The 15,743-nt window shown below is 41.2% G+C and overlaps 1 protein-coding gene across 1 annotated transcript in view; it reads right to left on the reverse strand.

Annotated features, from left to right (window-relative positions):
- Positions 1-235: 235 nt before the first annotated feature.
- The window catches only part of PTGFR (prostaglandin F receptor), a 31,976-nt gene continuing 16,468 nt past the window's right edge, over positions 236-15,743 (reverse strand). Inside the window, exon 3 of the mRNA XM_039483293.1 lies at positions 236-3,639. Within this exon, the coding sequence (XP_039339227.1) occupies positions 3,334-3,639 (306 nt within the window). The 3' untranslated portion in view covers positions 236-3,333. The remainder of the gene's footprint in view (positions 3,640-15,743) is intronic.

Raw genomic sequence — 15,743 nt, forward strand, 5'->3', positions numbered from 1 at the left:
CAAGAACCCAATCTGCCTCTCGTGATGAAGAGATATGATTAAAAGCTGTAATCAATTATTTTTCAGTATTTTAGGTTTTTTATTATCATTGTAAAATATCATTACTCTCAAGACATTGTTTTAATAAGTTTAATGAGGCTCTACAATTTACATTCAATAGATATCCATACACAGAATATATGAAAACACATATACATATAAAGTTAAACCTTTTTACAATTCAGCCAGTATGAAAGTACACAAGCTATATTTATTCACAACACAATAGACTGCAGATATGCTTCATTCACTTGTCAAGTATCTCAGTCTAACATTATTCTGCAGCCAATGAAGCAAAATTCTCACCCCAAAAGGATGAGCAACTTATTTATGTTACTAGACACATTTACAACAGGTTGTGTACAGTAAGGCGGACACATTCAGCACTAAATCTTACATTCATTTCAATGCAATCACATGGAGAGGGTCAGCACTGATTCTGGACCAACAATTTGCCAAAGTGGAACAGTTATATGAAGTGAAGTAGGTGAAGTTAACACTATTGTTTTCCACCCAGAAGCAACTCTTTCCTGCTTAGAAACTCTACTCTACCTCCATTTTGGTATTAACACAGTACAGTCACAAAATCAAAGCTTCTTCTCCATTATTCTTCTCTTGTTTTTAGAAGGAAATGAATACGCGTGATCAGTTATGTTACGATAGACTAATAAGTGCTTATTGAGTGCTTTTTTGACTTTAATGGATTATGTGCATTGGTTAGTAATTCTCTCTGCATCCAAGCCAGTCACATGTCTTTTGCTGAAAAATGTGAGAAAGGATACACCTTTCAATCACCTGGCAGAGTTGATTATTGCACTACACTCAACTACTTCTTACAACGTGTTTCATACAACCTAGGATAACACTGGGGACTGCAGTTGTACATTCTTCTCCTATGGATCATATTCAGTAGATACTGCATAGCAATGCTACCATTCATATCAATCTCTTGCTCTTCAAGAAAGCCTGACTATTACATCATAATGTCACAGGTTGACTGCACAATCCTGTGTGAATTCCCACAGTCTCCACAGGCCTGATCCTATTCTCACTGAAGTTAAGGGGAGTTTTGCCACTGACTTCAATGGGGGGGAGGATGATACCCTTATGAGTATAAAATGAATATCTACCTAGTGTTAGTACAATGACTTCCAAAATACTCAACTGATCCTTGGCATGTAATAATTTGCAACTAGTAGCATTACATAAATGACAAAGGAATGTAGATTACTGTACTTTTTATTTTCATAATATTGAATAAATGACATTCAGACAGTTGGAACTGAAATTTACATTGTACTTTGATATCAAATGAGTGATCAACAATAAGCATACAGGCTATATATAAAAATGGGATGGTAAAATTAATTGTGAAGGGCCCTTTTTTCAAGGTGCTGGGAGCCTCCAACATAGGTACTGAGGTACTCAACTTCCACTGTAGGCATTCAGCACTTCAGCCTTGGATCCTACATTTGCAAAGGAAGGCACAGGTAAACCTGCAAAAATTGAGAGTACTCCTTGCTCCCACAAACACCACCTACATTTGCTCACACAGGTGCCCATTTTGTTCATGCAAATTCTTGTTTGCATGCATCAGCATGGGCCTCTGCAGATAAAACAGGCGTACTGTGCATGTATTTTTGCAGATGCATCTGTGGCACCTTTCAAGAAATGTGTTACTGTTTTTTGATCAACTCTGTTCTTTACGTAGGCTCACATGGGTTTAGGTCTAAATTTGTTTGCTGCTGACCTCAATGGGAGTACTCATATGAGTAAGAGTTACAGGACTGGGCCCATAATTCTCATCTGTCCTGAGAAACTACATGCCGAGTTTGAGTCTGATAATGTAATTGTAAACAGAAACAATCATTGAGGGAGCCGTTCTTGACCCTATGCTACTTAACATTTTTATCAACGACCTGGAAGAAAACAAAATCATTACTGATCAAATTTGCAGGCGACACAAAGATTGGGAGCGTGGTAAATAATGAAGAGGACTGGTCACTGATACAGAGTGATCTGGATCACTTGATAAACCGGTGCAAGCAAACAGGCATTTTAACATGGCAAAGTGTAAAGTCATACAGTACATCTCAGAACAAAGAACATAGGCCATACTTACAGGATGGGGGACTCTATCCAGGGAAGCAGTGAATCTGAAAAGGACTGAGGGTCATGGCAGATAATCAACTGAACACAAACTCCCAGGGCAACACTGTGGCCACAAGTGCTAATGAGATCCTTAAAAGTATAAGCAGAGGAACATCAAGTAGAGAGGTTATATTACCTCTGTATTTGGCACTGGTGCAACTGCTACTGGAATACTGTATCCAGTTTGGTGTCTACATTTCAGGAAGGCTGTTGAAATACTGGAGAGGGTTCACAGAAAAGCCACGAGGATGATTAAAGGATTGGAAAACATGCCGTACAGTAAATGACTCAAGGAGCTAATCAAAGAGAAGGGACGGGGTGACTTGATCACAATCTATAAGTACCTACATGAGGAGCAGAAATTTGATACAGAGGGCTCTTCAATCTGTCATACAAAAGTATAAGAAGATCCAATGTCTGAAAGTTGAAACTAGAACAAATTTAGAAATTATATCCTAATGGTAATTAGCCATCAGAATTATTTACCAAGAGTTGCAGTGGATTACTGCACATTTTTAAATGAAGATTGGATTTTTATTTTAAAGATATGTTCTTGTTTAACCATAGCTATTGGATTTGAAGCAGGAATTAATTCAGAGGAGTTCTATGTTATGTACGAGGTCAGACTAGATGGTCATAGTTATCCCTTCTGACCTTAAGAAGCTATGAAGACAGTTAACTACTGAAGTGCCACTATCTAACAAAAGATTACCTTGTCTATTACCTCTTCCCTCTCCCCACGTGCTCCTTGAGCCTAGTGCTGGTGACCATCTGTACTCATGACACCCAGCTTAACAGTTTCTGCCATTGGGCTCTGCAGTCAGTGGACGATTGTGTTTTTGCTGCTGCAGGCACGGTGATGTGGAACTAACTCCACTCTGAAATCTGTCTTGTCTGATTAAACCCCATTTCTGAAAGATGCTTCTTTCACCCAAAAGTGTTTTGAAAGTGATCACAGTTACTCAAGTGCACATCTTGGAATAGCAATATCAAATTGGTAAACAATAAGCCCAAACCACTCACAATCTGAAACAAATACCAAACCACTTACCCTCATATTACCACAAAGACTAACAAATTTGAAGGCATTCTCAGGGTCTGATCATTACACTCCCATTATTTCTTCATACGCTGTGTTTGATTTTATTGCCCTGTTGAGCTAAGTGGCTGTTGATTTATTTGTTTGGAACTAACTGGTGACTCAGAAATTGCTGCAACCTTTAAAGAATTCTTGATGGAGCTGAGTTCCCACATATGCAAGTTCATGATGTGCATTCCACAGCATCTCCTAGCAATCTTGTAGAGGGTTTTCAGCACAGCTTTCCTTAGAAGAATGTATACCCAGGGATCTAATATTTGATTCCACGTTGCCATTCGGAGAACAACAAGTATTGTTTCACAGGTTTCCATTGAACGATCTGCATTTATTCCAATATTGGCCATTGTCACCTGGAAAATGGAATATTTTTAATTAAATATTAGAAAGTCATTTTAAAACAGCATGCAAATAACTGAAGTGATTATTTCAAATTACTCTCTCTAAGCATTATCTGATAATCCTCCCACAGATTAATGTTCAATAACAAAATAATGCTTTGTATGAACATAGCACATTTCAATCCAGAAAAATCCCAAAATGATCTTATAAACAATATCTATGTTTAATGGAGGTAATCAGAAAATTTCCAGCAGAGCACTGTTTCAATAAAATCTGCTAATTCAGCAAAATCAGATCATTTTTGCAAGGAGTTTTTTTGCTGAAGTTCCAACAGAACCCAGGCAGGGTTCAGTACCTTGGCTAGCTTTCTGCCAGTGAGGCCACCTGGCTTCTTGGCAACCCCCGCCCCCTCCACCTCCCCAAGAACTGCCCTGGAACTCCATTCCCTTTTGCAAAGAATTTCAGAATTTTTGGTTTTCATTCCCAATTGGAATGAAACTAGATTTCAAACAACCGAAATCCTCTATGAAATAGAATTACCTGTCTCTGCACAGTTCTAATGGTTAGCTACTAAAATGCAACCACCCCTGCAATGGGGGCTGGCTGGCTGGCTGCAAAATAGGGAGGAGTAGATATAGTGGCCAACGATACCAAGGTAAATCTTTGGGCTTACAAAATATGCCATGGGTTCTCTAGATGTAGATTTTCATTTATACGGATATTGGCCATTTTCACTTGGGAAATTTTTACACATAGACCTAGCCTCTCACATTTTGAAAATATAAATCTGTCTAGAGAGCACAGCACCTTTGTTTTCTAAGGTTTCATGCACATTAAACTGCAACTGAATGCAACTTAACTACCTCAAAGACAAAGGGTTGAGCTGCCTCTGCCAAGATTCAAACCAGCAGATCCTAAGAGCCTATATATATTGCAACCCTGATGCTTAGGCCAATAATCCATCCCCTCTTGCTAACGAACACTCAGAGGATTTCATTCATCCTCAGAAGCACTGGGAGAAAATTACACCTGTATTCCAGCATTACTGCTACTGCCTGCCCTTGTAGTTCCCTCGCAGGAAGGCAGCTTTCACTTCCAGATGCCATTCAACAGGACCATTTCTGACAGGGGAAGCCTGGGAGAGACACAGATTCAATGCATCTCAAAGGCACTGTGACCATGTCCTCTCTTCATGGCTAGCCTCACCACTTTCTGGGCTGCTGTGGGTAGCTTTGACACACCACTCAATAAGCAAAGGCTGACAGAGTCTTGTGCCACTGAGACATCTGCCTCTCCATGTAGGCTTTCTGCCACCAGTGACTTGCAACTTGGGTTCCTCTGGCTGAGTGAGTCTTCTGGGGAATGTTAAATTGTCTCTTTAGATTAACAGCATTAAAAGCATCAGACATTTTTAGTAGGAGTACAAGGTCCACATTCTCAGACTCAAAAAGGATGCAGCACTATTGGGTACCAGTTCCAAAGCCCATAAAGTGAGTTAGAAAAGTAATTAGGAAACAAGATACTTTATAACTGACACTGTGATTACATTGATCTATTAGGTGTTGTAAGGATAGGTCAGTCTGTTCAAGTGTTAGTCTGGCATTTGTACTAACAGGGAATGTAAAAAAAGAAAAGGAAAAAAAGAAGAGTGAGTGAGGAAAGAAAACTACCGTTGAAGAATCCAACTTGTTTATCTGACATTTTTAAAATAACCTGTTGTATTCCTGGCTCCTGAATCTGGTTTGCTGCAAAGAGGTAGAGCACTGCATCTGATTATAAGTTGAAGGGTGCAACAGAGAAGAACTTGAAATGTGACTGCATCTATTTGTATGAATGTTTCTGTATGAGCATGTGAAAGAGAGAACTGGAGGACCCATAGAGACTGTCTGAAAAAAAGCTGGTAAGCTTGGCAGGAAGATGGCTGGGAATTGGTATGAAAGTGAGGAATGTCTGAGTGCCATGCCAGTATAAACAGCTTTAAGCCAGCTTCTCTGAACCTGCTTTTCGCTCTACGGTCATTGGGCATATTCCTCTCTGACATCAACAGTCCACCGAAACTTGGAGGACTCTGATGGCTTCTGCATGTGATCTATTCTCATGAAGCTTTTCATTTTATTTATTAGAAGCACAATTCTGCAAACCACACACACACACATTACTCATTCCATAAAACTAGTTTACAGCAAAAGGAAGCACAAGAAAAAGTAGCAGAATTAGAGCTAAAACAACGGTATAAAGAATTGAAAAAGCAGACATCATATAAATGTGTCTATTTTATTCACCATATGATTTTTAAATACAGATTTATAGTTTTCAAACATACCCCAAGGTCTCTTATTTACATGTACTTTCTAAAAATCCATCTGTTATTGTTCAAATCTGGATTCTGCAATTTTAAGCAATTGGAATTCTGTGCATTTTGGGGAAAGGAATTGCATAGCTTTCCAAGAAACAGAATTTCTCTATTTTGATTTTTATTAAAGCTGTGTATTATTTTTTTCTTCCACACGCATAGTGAATTTTAGAATATTAATCTATACAACTTCTATGATTCTTTTCCATTCTAGTGTTAATCACTTTTAAGGAGGATCAATTTTCCATTATTTATAGTGCTGAAATAGGGAAATAATATTTACTTTAATAGTGGATTTATTCCTTTGTATCATTTTAAGATCAGAAAAAGATATTTCAATTGGATATATAATGTTTATGGTTTACATTATTTGGTAAGGTGTAACTGCTAAGACAGTTAATCTACAAGTTTGGCCTGTGTAAAAAATGGACATATGCAAACCCCCAAATAAAAATTTGTTATGAATATACTCCACAAAGTGCCGAAATAACTCAGCTTTGGAATCCTTACATAGAACATGTCGAGATAAAGAGATATTATCTAAATACTTTCATAACTATAAAACTTTGCTTCACAACCATGTTATTTAAAATACTTTTTACATAGAGTTCCAGCTTATGTTCAGTGAATGAAAGAGAAAATAATATTTTCTGATTATTACTCATATGTTTGGACTCTGATCCCACTTAAAAGTAGTATAAGAGGAATAACTTCATTGACGTCAATGGAGTAACACTGACATAGAACCAGTCAGATCAGAATCTAGCCATGCAAGCATGCACATTACTACTACCAAATGCAAGACTACCAAAGATTCTGGAAATCAGGTTCAGAGAAACCAGTGATCGAAATGCCTAGCAGGTAATTAAGTCTATTCTCTTGCCAATGCCAGATTGTTCTACAATCTGTTTGGGGAGGAAGAAGAAAAAGACCCTGTTCTGACCTCTAAACGCCTACATATAATGTTCTATAAGATATCCTCCCATACCGGGGAGGGTAAGAGTTAATAGTCTGTTCAGACACAATAATTCAGACTAGGGACCGAATGACTGGGTAGCAGTTCTGCAGAAAAGGACCTAGGGGTTACGGTGGACGAAAAGCTGAATATGAGTCAACAGTATGCCCTTGTTGCCAAGAAGGCTAATGGCATTTTGGGTTGTATAAGTAGGGGCATTTCCAGCAGATCAAGGGATGTGATCATTCCCCTCTACTCAGCACTGGTGAGGCCTCATTTGGAGTACTGTGTCCAGTTTTGGGCCCCACACTACAAGAAGGATGTGGATAAATTGGAGAGAGTCCAGCGGAGGGCAACAAAAATGATTAGGGGGCTGGAGCACATGACTTATGAGGAGAGGCTGAGGGAACTGGGATTGTTTAGTCTGCAGAAGAGAAGAATAAGGGGGGATTTGATAGCTGCTTTCAACTACCTGAAAGGGGGTTCCAAAGAGGATGGATCTAGACTGTTCTCAGTGGTAGAAGATGACAGAACAAGGAGTAATGGTCTCAAGTTGCAGAGGAGGAGGTTTAGGTTGGATATTAGGAAAAACTTTTTCACTAGTAGGGTGGTGAAGAACTGGAATGGGTTACCTAGGGAGGTAGTGGAATCTCCTTCCTTAGAGGTTTTTAAGGTCAGGCTTGACAAAGCCCTGGCTGGGATGATTTAGTTGGGTTTGGTCCTGCTTTGAGCAGGGGGTTGGACTAGATGACCTCCTGAGGTCCCTTCCAACCCTGAGATTCTATGATTCTATGAATTCAGGATTCATTTTATTAACTGAACTGGGTGCCTAGACACTATTATGATAAATACATGATAAATCAGATATGCTTTTGGTGCTTTGTTGAATCTAGAGGGTGACCAGATAGCAAGTTTGAAAAACTGGGACAGAGGGTGGGAGGCAATAGGAGCCCATATTAAAAAAAAAAAAAATATTGGGACTGTCCCTATAAAAATCGGGACATCTGGTCACCCTAAGTCTTGTTTTAAATGTGCCCAGTAACAGAGCTCCCATTACTTTCCTTGGAAGATTATTTCAATTTCATAGATGTCACCAAAAGGAAAGGATTTTTGATACTTAGCCTAAGTTTTTCTTTTCTCTCTCAACATATTTATTTTTCATTGGTATTACCATAGTGCCTCTAACTTTATCTCACTACTAGATAGTGGAAATTTGTATTTGCAAATAATTTGTACTATACAGTTGACAGACATAACATGTTAAATACCACAGCTATGCCCATTACTCCTTGATCATGTTAAATAATCCCTTCCTCTCCTTAGTAGTATTTGCATTAGACATGAGCAAATGCATTTCCAAACCCACTAGAACTTTATCATTTCAGTATTAGGAAGAGAACTTGATTTGCTAATCACTAAGCATTATGTACATTTATTACATGAAGTGTTCACGATGATTTGTGGGGTTATCATGAGCAGAAACAGATTCCTTAAAGATAAATGTAACCTTACAATAATTCACTACTTCAGACTTGGTTGTCTCACCTCTCTCCAACCAGCAACCAAACCCAATGGAGATCTTGGGCCACGTACCCCCATTGACGCTTGAGGATTGGGGGGGGGGGGAATCTTCCCAGCCTCTTTCTCCATTAGACCACTTCCAGTTGTGCAGGCTATCCCCATACTTAACTATGGTTCTCTCTGAAGAGGCACAACTGCCTACTAAGTTCCACTGCTCTTTGAGAAGCAAGTTGTTTTCTCCCATCTTCTTTTATCAGGAAGCCAGCAGCGAAAGCCAATGCCACCTTCCAAATCCAAGTAAGGCCCTTCTGGTGGCTAGCCCATCCACAGTCTGAGCTAAGTGGGCCCAGGAAAACACTCCTTCTATACCTGCTATCCCAGACTTTTAAGCACTATACGGCAGCCATATTGCACTGGGCTAACTGAAGCAAACCATCCCCAAATCCTATCATAAGTGGCATTACCATAAGTATTTCGGCCCCATAGTATTTAAACAGCCAGAGCAGCAAGCCTTGAAGAAGCGTGCCTCAGTCATGTTGTTGCTTCCTGCCCCAGAACAACCTCTTTTATGCTGAGAGGCAGGGGGCCCCTTTGTTAGATCCTCACAGAAAAGGTGCAGGAAGAGCAAGATAACTGGAGGAAGCCACTTACATACTCATCCCCATCTCCTAACCTCAGAAAACAAAAGCGAGAAGGGAGAGCCCAGGTTCTGTTGGAGGAAGTTGGCAGATGAACAACCTGAGAATTCCCTGCCCATGAAACTAAGAATATGTGGAACCAAGGAACTTAATACTGCAGAACCAGGAGATAATCTGCAGTAAGTAGCAGCTCCACCTCTTCTTCCTATGTTAGGTTTCAGAAAACACAGGCTCATTTTGCAACACCCAAAATGTCTGGTGAAAAAAGTTTAAAACGTTTTCCTCAACAGCTATAAATCCCCCCTCAGCCCAACTTTACATCCTTAAGATCTCTGCAGAAGGTTAGTACCCCAAAGAGGCCTCCCTCAATGCAACTAAAATTAAAAGGTGCCAAGATTCCACATCACGCTCCAAATATAAATATCACATAGCTTGTGTTTCACTTCAAGTTGGATCTCAATGGCATGAGAACAACTAATAGGCTAAATGGCACAGCAGCTAGTCGCTTTCCTGTTGCTATTTAGAGACCTACAAACCAACTAGTCAAAACAAAAAGCACATTTCACAGCTAGTTACGAAACAGGACATACTGCGTTACTGGCTTTTGTACATTAAGCCTAAACTCTCCAAACCCATCTCTCTCCCACTGCTCCCTCCTGTGCTGCAAGAAACTGCATAAAAGCAGGCCACCAAAAGGTTGGGTCTGGAAAGCAGAGCTGGTGCTAGGCAAAAGCAGACTAAGCAATTGCTTAGGGCCCAAGCAGGTCAAGGAAGCCCCCTATCAATTATTAGCATGTGCTGGGGGAAAGGGTCACAGAAAATATTCTGCTCAGGGCCCCCACTGGGCTAGCACCAGCACTGGCTTAGGATCCCACTTTCTATATGGAAATATAAGAATCTATGGGTTGGAGCAACCTTTCCCCCATAGATTGTTAGGCTCCACAGTTTTGTATGTGCCCCTCTGTCCCCTTGAGGGGAGCCTTCATATACCTTGCAGAGTTTGCAGAATTCTCTTCCCCCTCCAATAAGTTTCACCACAGACAAGATCCTATCTGTAGAAGTGCATGGTCTGACAAGAGTTGTGGCCAAATTACATGTTATCATTAAATCGCACACGGCAGTGACAAGGTAGTGCTGCATATCTCCCCAAAAACTTATGGAAAAATAATCAGTGTGCATTTAATTCCTGCAAAAAGTTATTTAAATATTTTGATTGAACTAACCTCGTTATCTCTAGCCTGCTTCTTGCCTGCTTATATATACCTGCCCCTGGAAATTTCCACTACATGCATCCGACGAAGTGGGTATTCACCCACAAAAGCTCATGCTCCAAAACGTCTGTTAGTCTATAAGGTGCCACAAGACTCTTTGCTGCTTTTAAATATTTTGCTCTTCCAGAAGTCTCAACAACTGACATTTATAAGAGGCCATGTACTGTATATAAAGCTGCAACAGTCGGTACAAGCTGCCTAGAAGATTCAATTTTGTAGCATTTTATCAACAATGGAATTAAGAAGTCGTATACATCTTTTATCTACAATTTTATATTCCCTGAAACCTAGGAGTTATCAAAGAAGTGCTGACACCAACTTACCTATAGCACTGCTATAAAAGTGTCACAGCTTGTAAATGGAGAATGTAAGTTACTGTTGAGCCAAAACAGAGTCCGTGCAATAATTACATTTTTATTTGATTTCTTATTTTATATTAGTCAATTAAAAAGCAAGGAGTTCCCGGAATAACATCACATGGTGCATGTACTTCTGCTGCCACTCACATACACACCCCTAGTTTTACACTGCAGTATTTACAACAATATTTGGACTACAGCTTCTATTTTTCCCTAATGATCTCTTCCTCCCTATTTTAGAAACTATGGGCCATATCCTCATCTGGTGTAGATGGGATGTGCTCTTTTACACTCACTGTGGATGTGGCCCTTGTAGTTAAATTAAAACCAAGTGTGTGGCTTTTCTATAGAACTGTGGATAAGAAAGCTAACAGGAGAAAAGGAAATGTTGCACCTGTTGTATTGTTTGTTTGTTTTTAAAAAGTGAAAGTGATGTCAGTAGAACTATATATCTGAGTAAAGATTACTCATGGGAATAAGGGCTGCAAGAACAAATCTTAACAAATGAAAAATAAATGGCCTGATTCTCCTTTCTTTTCCATGGCTGTAAATCAGGAATAATGCCATAAAGTTAACTGTGTAACACTTGTACTAGAGCAGTGCTTCCCAAACTGGGGTTCGTGAACCCCTGAGGGTTCACACGTTACAGGGGGTTCACCAGAAAAAGTTCCCTAATGGCGGCCCAAGGACCCCAGGCCTGGGAGGCAGCAGGTGGGACCCGGTTGCAGGGCAGACAGCCCGAGCCCCATGGAGGGCTGAGCAGGCAGCCGAGCCTCGGTCAGTCAGGGGGCAGGTAGCCCAAGCCTACGGCAGTTGGTGTCGGTAGCCTAAGCCCCAGCAGTCAGTTGGGCGTCGGCAGCCCAATCCCCATGGAGCGCGGGGCTGGGCAGTTGGGGCCGGGCAGCCCAAGTCCTGGCAGTCAGCAAGGACCGGCAGCCCGAGCTCAGTGGAGTGCTGAGCAGGCAGCCTGAGCCCCTGTCAACGGGGTCCAGCAGCCCAAGCCCCACAGAGTGTGGAGCCGGCAGCCCAGACCCCAGCATGGGGCCAGCAGTCTGAGCCCCATGGTGGGCAGGGCGGCAGCTGGGACCCAGGCATGCAGGTGGCAGCTCAGACCCCTGTCCTTGGCAGACGGGAAGTTGGGCGGCATGAAGGGCAGAGTGAGCAGGGGCCGCGCTATACGTGGGGGGTTGTCCAGGCTAATTTGTCCCTCACGGGGCACCCCCTAGGGACAGACCTGGTGGCAGAAGAAAAGGTGTTTGCACGCCATACCAGCCGGAACCACGTTGTGGCTAGTGTAGCAGCATTAAGGTGCCTCAGTAATTCAATACCAAGTCATTCTCTCTGGAATGCTGTTTTGCTTCAATGAGACGGGAGTGAATCTTCTCATTTTCTAGTTTGTTGGTGGTTAGCATTCCCTCTGTGTTATTTTTATGAGAACTTTTGTACACCAGTTCAATGGATAAGTGGCTGAAAAAGGAAAGTGTAAAGACGCAAGAATCAGCTAGTGTTTCCTCAAGTCCACACTGTGGAAAATCTAGGTCTAATGATCATGATGGTCCTGGAGAATCACTTACAAAGAAAAGAAAATATGACGATGATTATATAAAATATGGCTTTACATTTATTGGTGATCAAGAACATCCAAAACCACTGTATGTAATTTGTGGTGATGTTCTAGCAAACAGCAGCCCCATTTAGAAACTAGGCATCCTGCACAACTCAACAAGCCTGTTGATTTTTTTCAAGAAAATTAGCTGAGAGGAAAAGTGACATTACCAGTTTTATATCCAAAGCAACTTCTGATAATGAAAATGCACTTGAAGTGTTATACCACGTGAACTACCGAGTAGCAAAAGCATCAGAAGCCAATACCATAGCAGAGAGCTTGATTGGTCCATGTATAAAAGACGTAGTTCATTGCATGCTCGGAGAAAAGGCTGCAAAAAGGACTAACATGGTACCTTTGTCCAATAGTATGTTGTCACAAAGAATTAATGACGTCAAATAATGTAGAGACTACAATTGTACATAGAGTGAAAAATAGTCCATATTATGCTATACAGTTGGATGAATCAACTGATGTAGCTAATCTAGCTATTTTGCTACTGTTTATACATTATGTGAATGAAGGTATGGTTGAAGAAGGCTTGTTGTTTTGCCGACCACTGGAAGAACGTACAACTGGAGAAGATATTTTCAGTCTGACTAATGCATATTTTCAAGAAAAGGAAATAGATTCGTCTCGTTGCCTAGGCATTTGCCCTGATGGGGCCACATCAGTGACGAGGAAGTATACTGGATTTGTAGCTCGAACAAAAAAAGGTTGCATCAAAAGTCTCTCAAACTCATTGCAGTATCCATAGACAAGCCCTCGCAACAAAACACATGCCTGAGGGACTGAAGGAAGTGCTGGACCATGCAGTGAAAACAGTGAATTTCATAAAATCACAGTCAACAAATTCCAGAATATTTCACGTACTTTGTGAAGAAATGGGTAGTATACACAATTGTCTGTTGACCCATACTGAAGTTAGATGGCTCTCACAGGGCAAAATCCTTGTGTACTTGTTTGAACTTAGAACGGAAATCCTAGGGATTTTTCCCCCACAGCCACCCTTTCCACCTTGGCAGCTGTATGGAAAATAACATCTGGCTCCAGAGCCTGGCTTATTTAGCAGATGTTTTCTCAAGAATTAATGACCTAAATTTATCTCTTCAGGGCCTCAATATAACAGTTTTCAATGTGCAAGAGCGAGTTGAATCCATGATAAAGAAGTTGCAGTTCTGGGAAAGTTGTTTGGAAAACAATCAAACTGAGTGTTTCAGTAATCTTCATAACTTCCTGGCAGAACATAAACTTCAGTTGGATCAGTGCACTAAAACCAATATACCTGCACACCTAAAAAGGACTTTGCACAACTTTCAGGGAATACTTTCCAGCTATGTCAGACAATAATGACTGGATTCACAACCCTTTTGATGATACCACTTTCTCAACGCAGATCTTGAACACTGAGGAAAAAAAGAAATTGATTGAGATCTCCTGTGAGTACGAACTGAAAAGGAGTTTCAGAAATCTGTCATTGATCAACTTTTGGCTAAGTTTAAGTAACGAGTACCCCCTTCTGGCAGAAAAAGCTACTACAGTTTTATCATCATTTTCAACAACATACTTGTGTGAGAAAGTGTTTTCCTCATATGCACATCTAAAAACCAAATACAGAAACAGACTTGATGTCAAACCAGACCTGAGACTATCTTTCTCCAGTGGTTCCGGACTTCCAAGAACTATGCAGAGCAAAGCAAGCACATCCATCACACTGAGGAAATTTAAACTTAAATCCCTGGAAATATTCATTTTTAGGAGGGAGTTCATGAGATTTCACAATTTAGTGACAGGGGTTCACAGGTTGTTAAAGTTTGGGAACCACTGTACTAGAGGCAAAGGAGATGCAAGGGGGCAGATTCTCAGATGGTATAAACTAGCATAGATCTGTCTGACGATATACCAAATCTACTCCAGGTAGAAGTCTGGCCATGTCTATTTGCTGCTAATACGTACTCACTTACCTACATCAATTCACTGATTATCCTTCTGAACACAGTTACCTTGAGAAAGAGCAGTCACGCACTAGGTAGGTGTGAAGGACACTATCCTGGGAAAATATATGGTGAAGAGAAGTGCAGAGTCCTAGATAGCTGGTGCTACCATTTAGGAAAATCAAATATCCAAAGTTCAGAAAAGATTCTGGCGTCCAGGTTTGCCTGAGGATACCCAGACTACGGAGGTCTTATGGTTAACACAACTTGGCTGGAGATCTGGGTTCCATTCCTAGCCCTGCCATGGCCTTCCTGTGTCACTTTGGATAATTCATTTAATCTCTGTGCCTCCGTTTTCCCCATCTGTAAAACAGAGTTCAACATAACTCACAGGAGTATTGTGAAGCTAAAATCATTAATGTTTGTGAGGTGCTCAGATACAGCAGTGTGGTGAGAAATGCCAGAGGAAAAGCCTACAGCTGTATTTAATAGATTTCCAATCAAATAATAAAAGGTCACTTTTATTATTAGTGAGTCAGCTGACACATTCAAAAGTCTTAGGACAGAGAATACTGCTGTATGCACATACTACTGTTCAAGTATCACATTTGTATACAGTTTCTCAACTCAGATCAGAGAATTAGAGGTGGTGTCACTGATCATCCTGTAAAGTTCCTGGGACAGATTCTGATCTCACACAAATGTTATACTGTTGTAACGTCAAAGAAATTATTTCAGCTTTACATCACCATAATTTTGATTAAAATAAGACTCCATGGTAATCTGCTGTCTGACAATCCAGCTACTTCTGACCTAAAGGTGTAAGCAGTTCTTGGTGCAGTTGTTGAGCTGGCCAGCACAACCCTCGGCCCACGCCGCTTCCTACAGCCCCTGTTGGCCTGGAATGGCGAACCGCAGCCAGTGGGAGCTGCAATCGGCCGAACCTGCAGATGCTGCAGGTAAACAAACCATCCTGGCCCACCAGCAGATTTCCCTGACAGACCGCATGCCAAAGGTTGCCAATCCCTGGTCTAGGACCTACACACGGGCACCAAACTGTGCCCAGCAAGAGACCACAAGAAGGAAGCTGTCCACCCCAATCTTGGCTCTTTTGAAAACCAATGATGGGCCACTCCTGGAGCATTCCATAACGGGACACAAATATGTCTTCTGCATGTTATCCCCTTGTACACCCCTGAAATGGCTAGTTAGCACACTAGTTAGTGTAAGCACAGGGCAGTGGCTAGCCACTTGAGTACAAACCCACCTTGACCCTGTGGGTACCTACTCAGGACAGCTAGCCTGTGCCACCACTTGCTGCTGCCTGAGCTTCCATGGCTACACTACTCAATGAGAACTAGTGCAAGTAGGTTCATGCAAGCTGGGACTCACACCCCTAGTTACAAGGGTAGATGTAGCCGTAGTGCACGGCAAGCTAGTGCAGGGTAGATTTACACCATGCCTTGCCACAAACTACG

The sequence above is a fragment of the Mauremys reevesii genome, linkage group 8 (genome assembly GCF_016161935.1).
Source record: "Mauremys reevesii isolate NIE-2019 linkage group 8, ASM1616193v1, whole genome shotgun sequence".
Lineage (NCBI taxonomy): Eukaryota > Metazoa > Chordata > Testudines > Geoemydidae > Mauremys > Mauremys reevesii.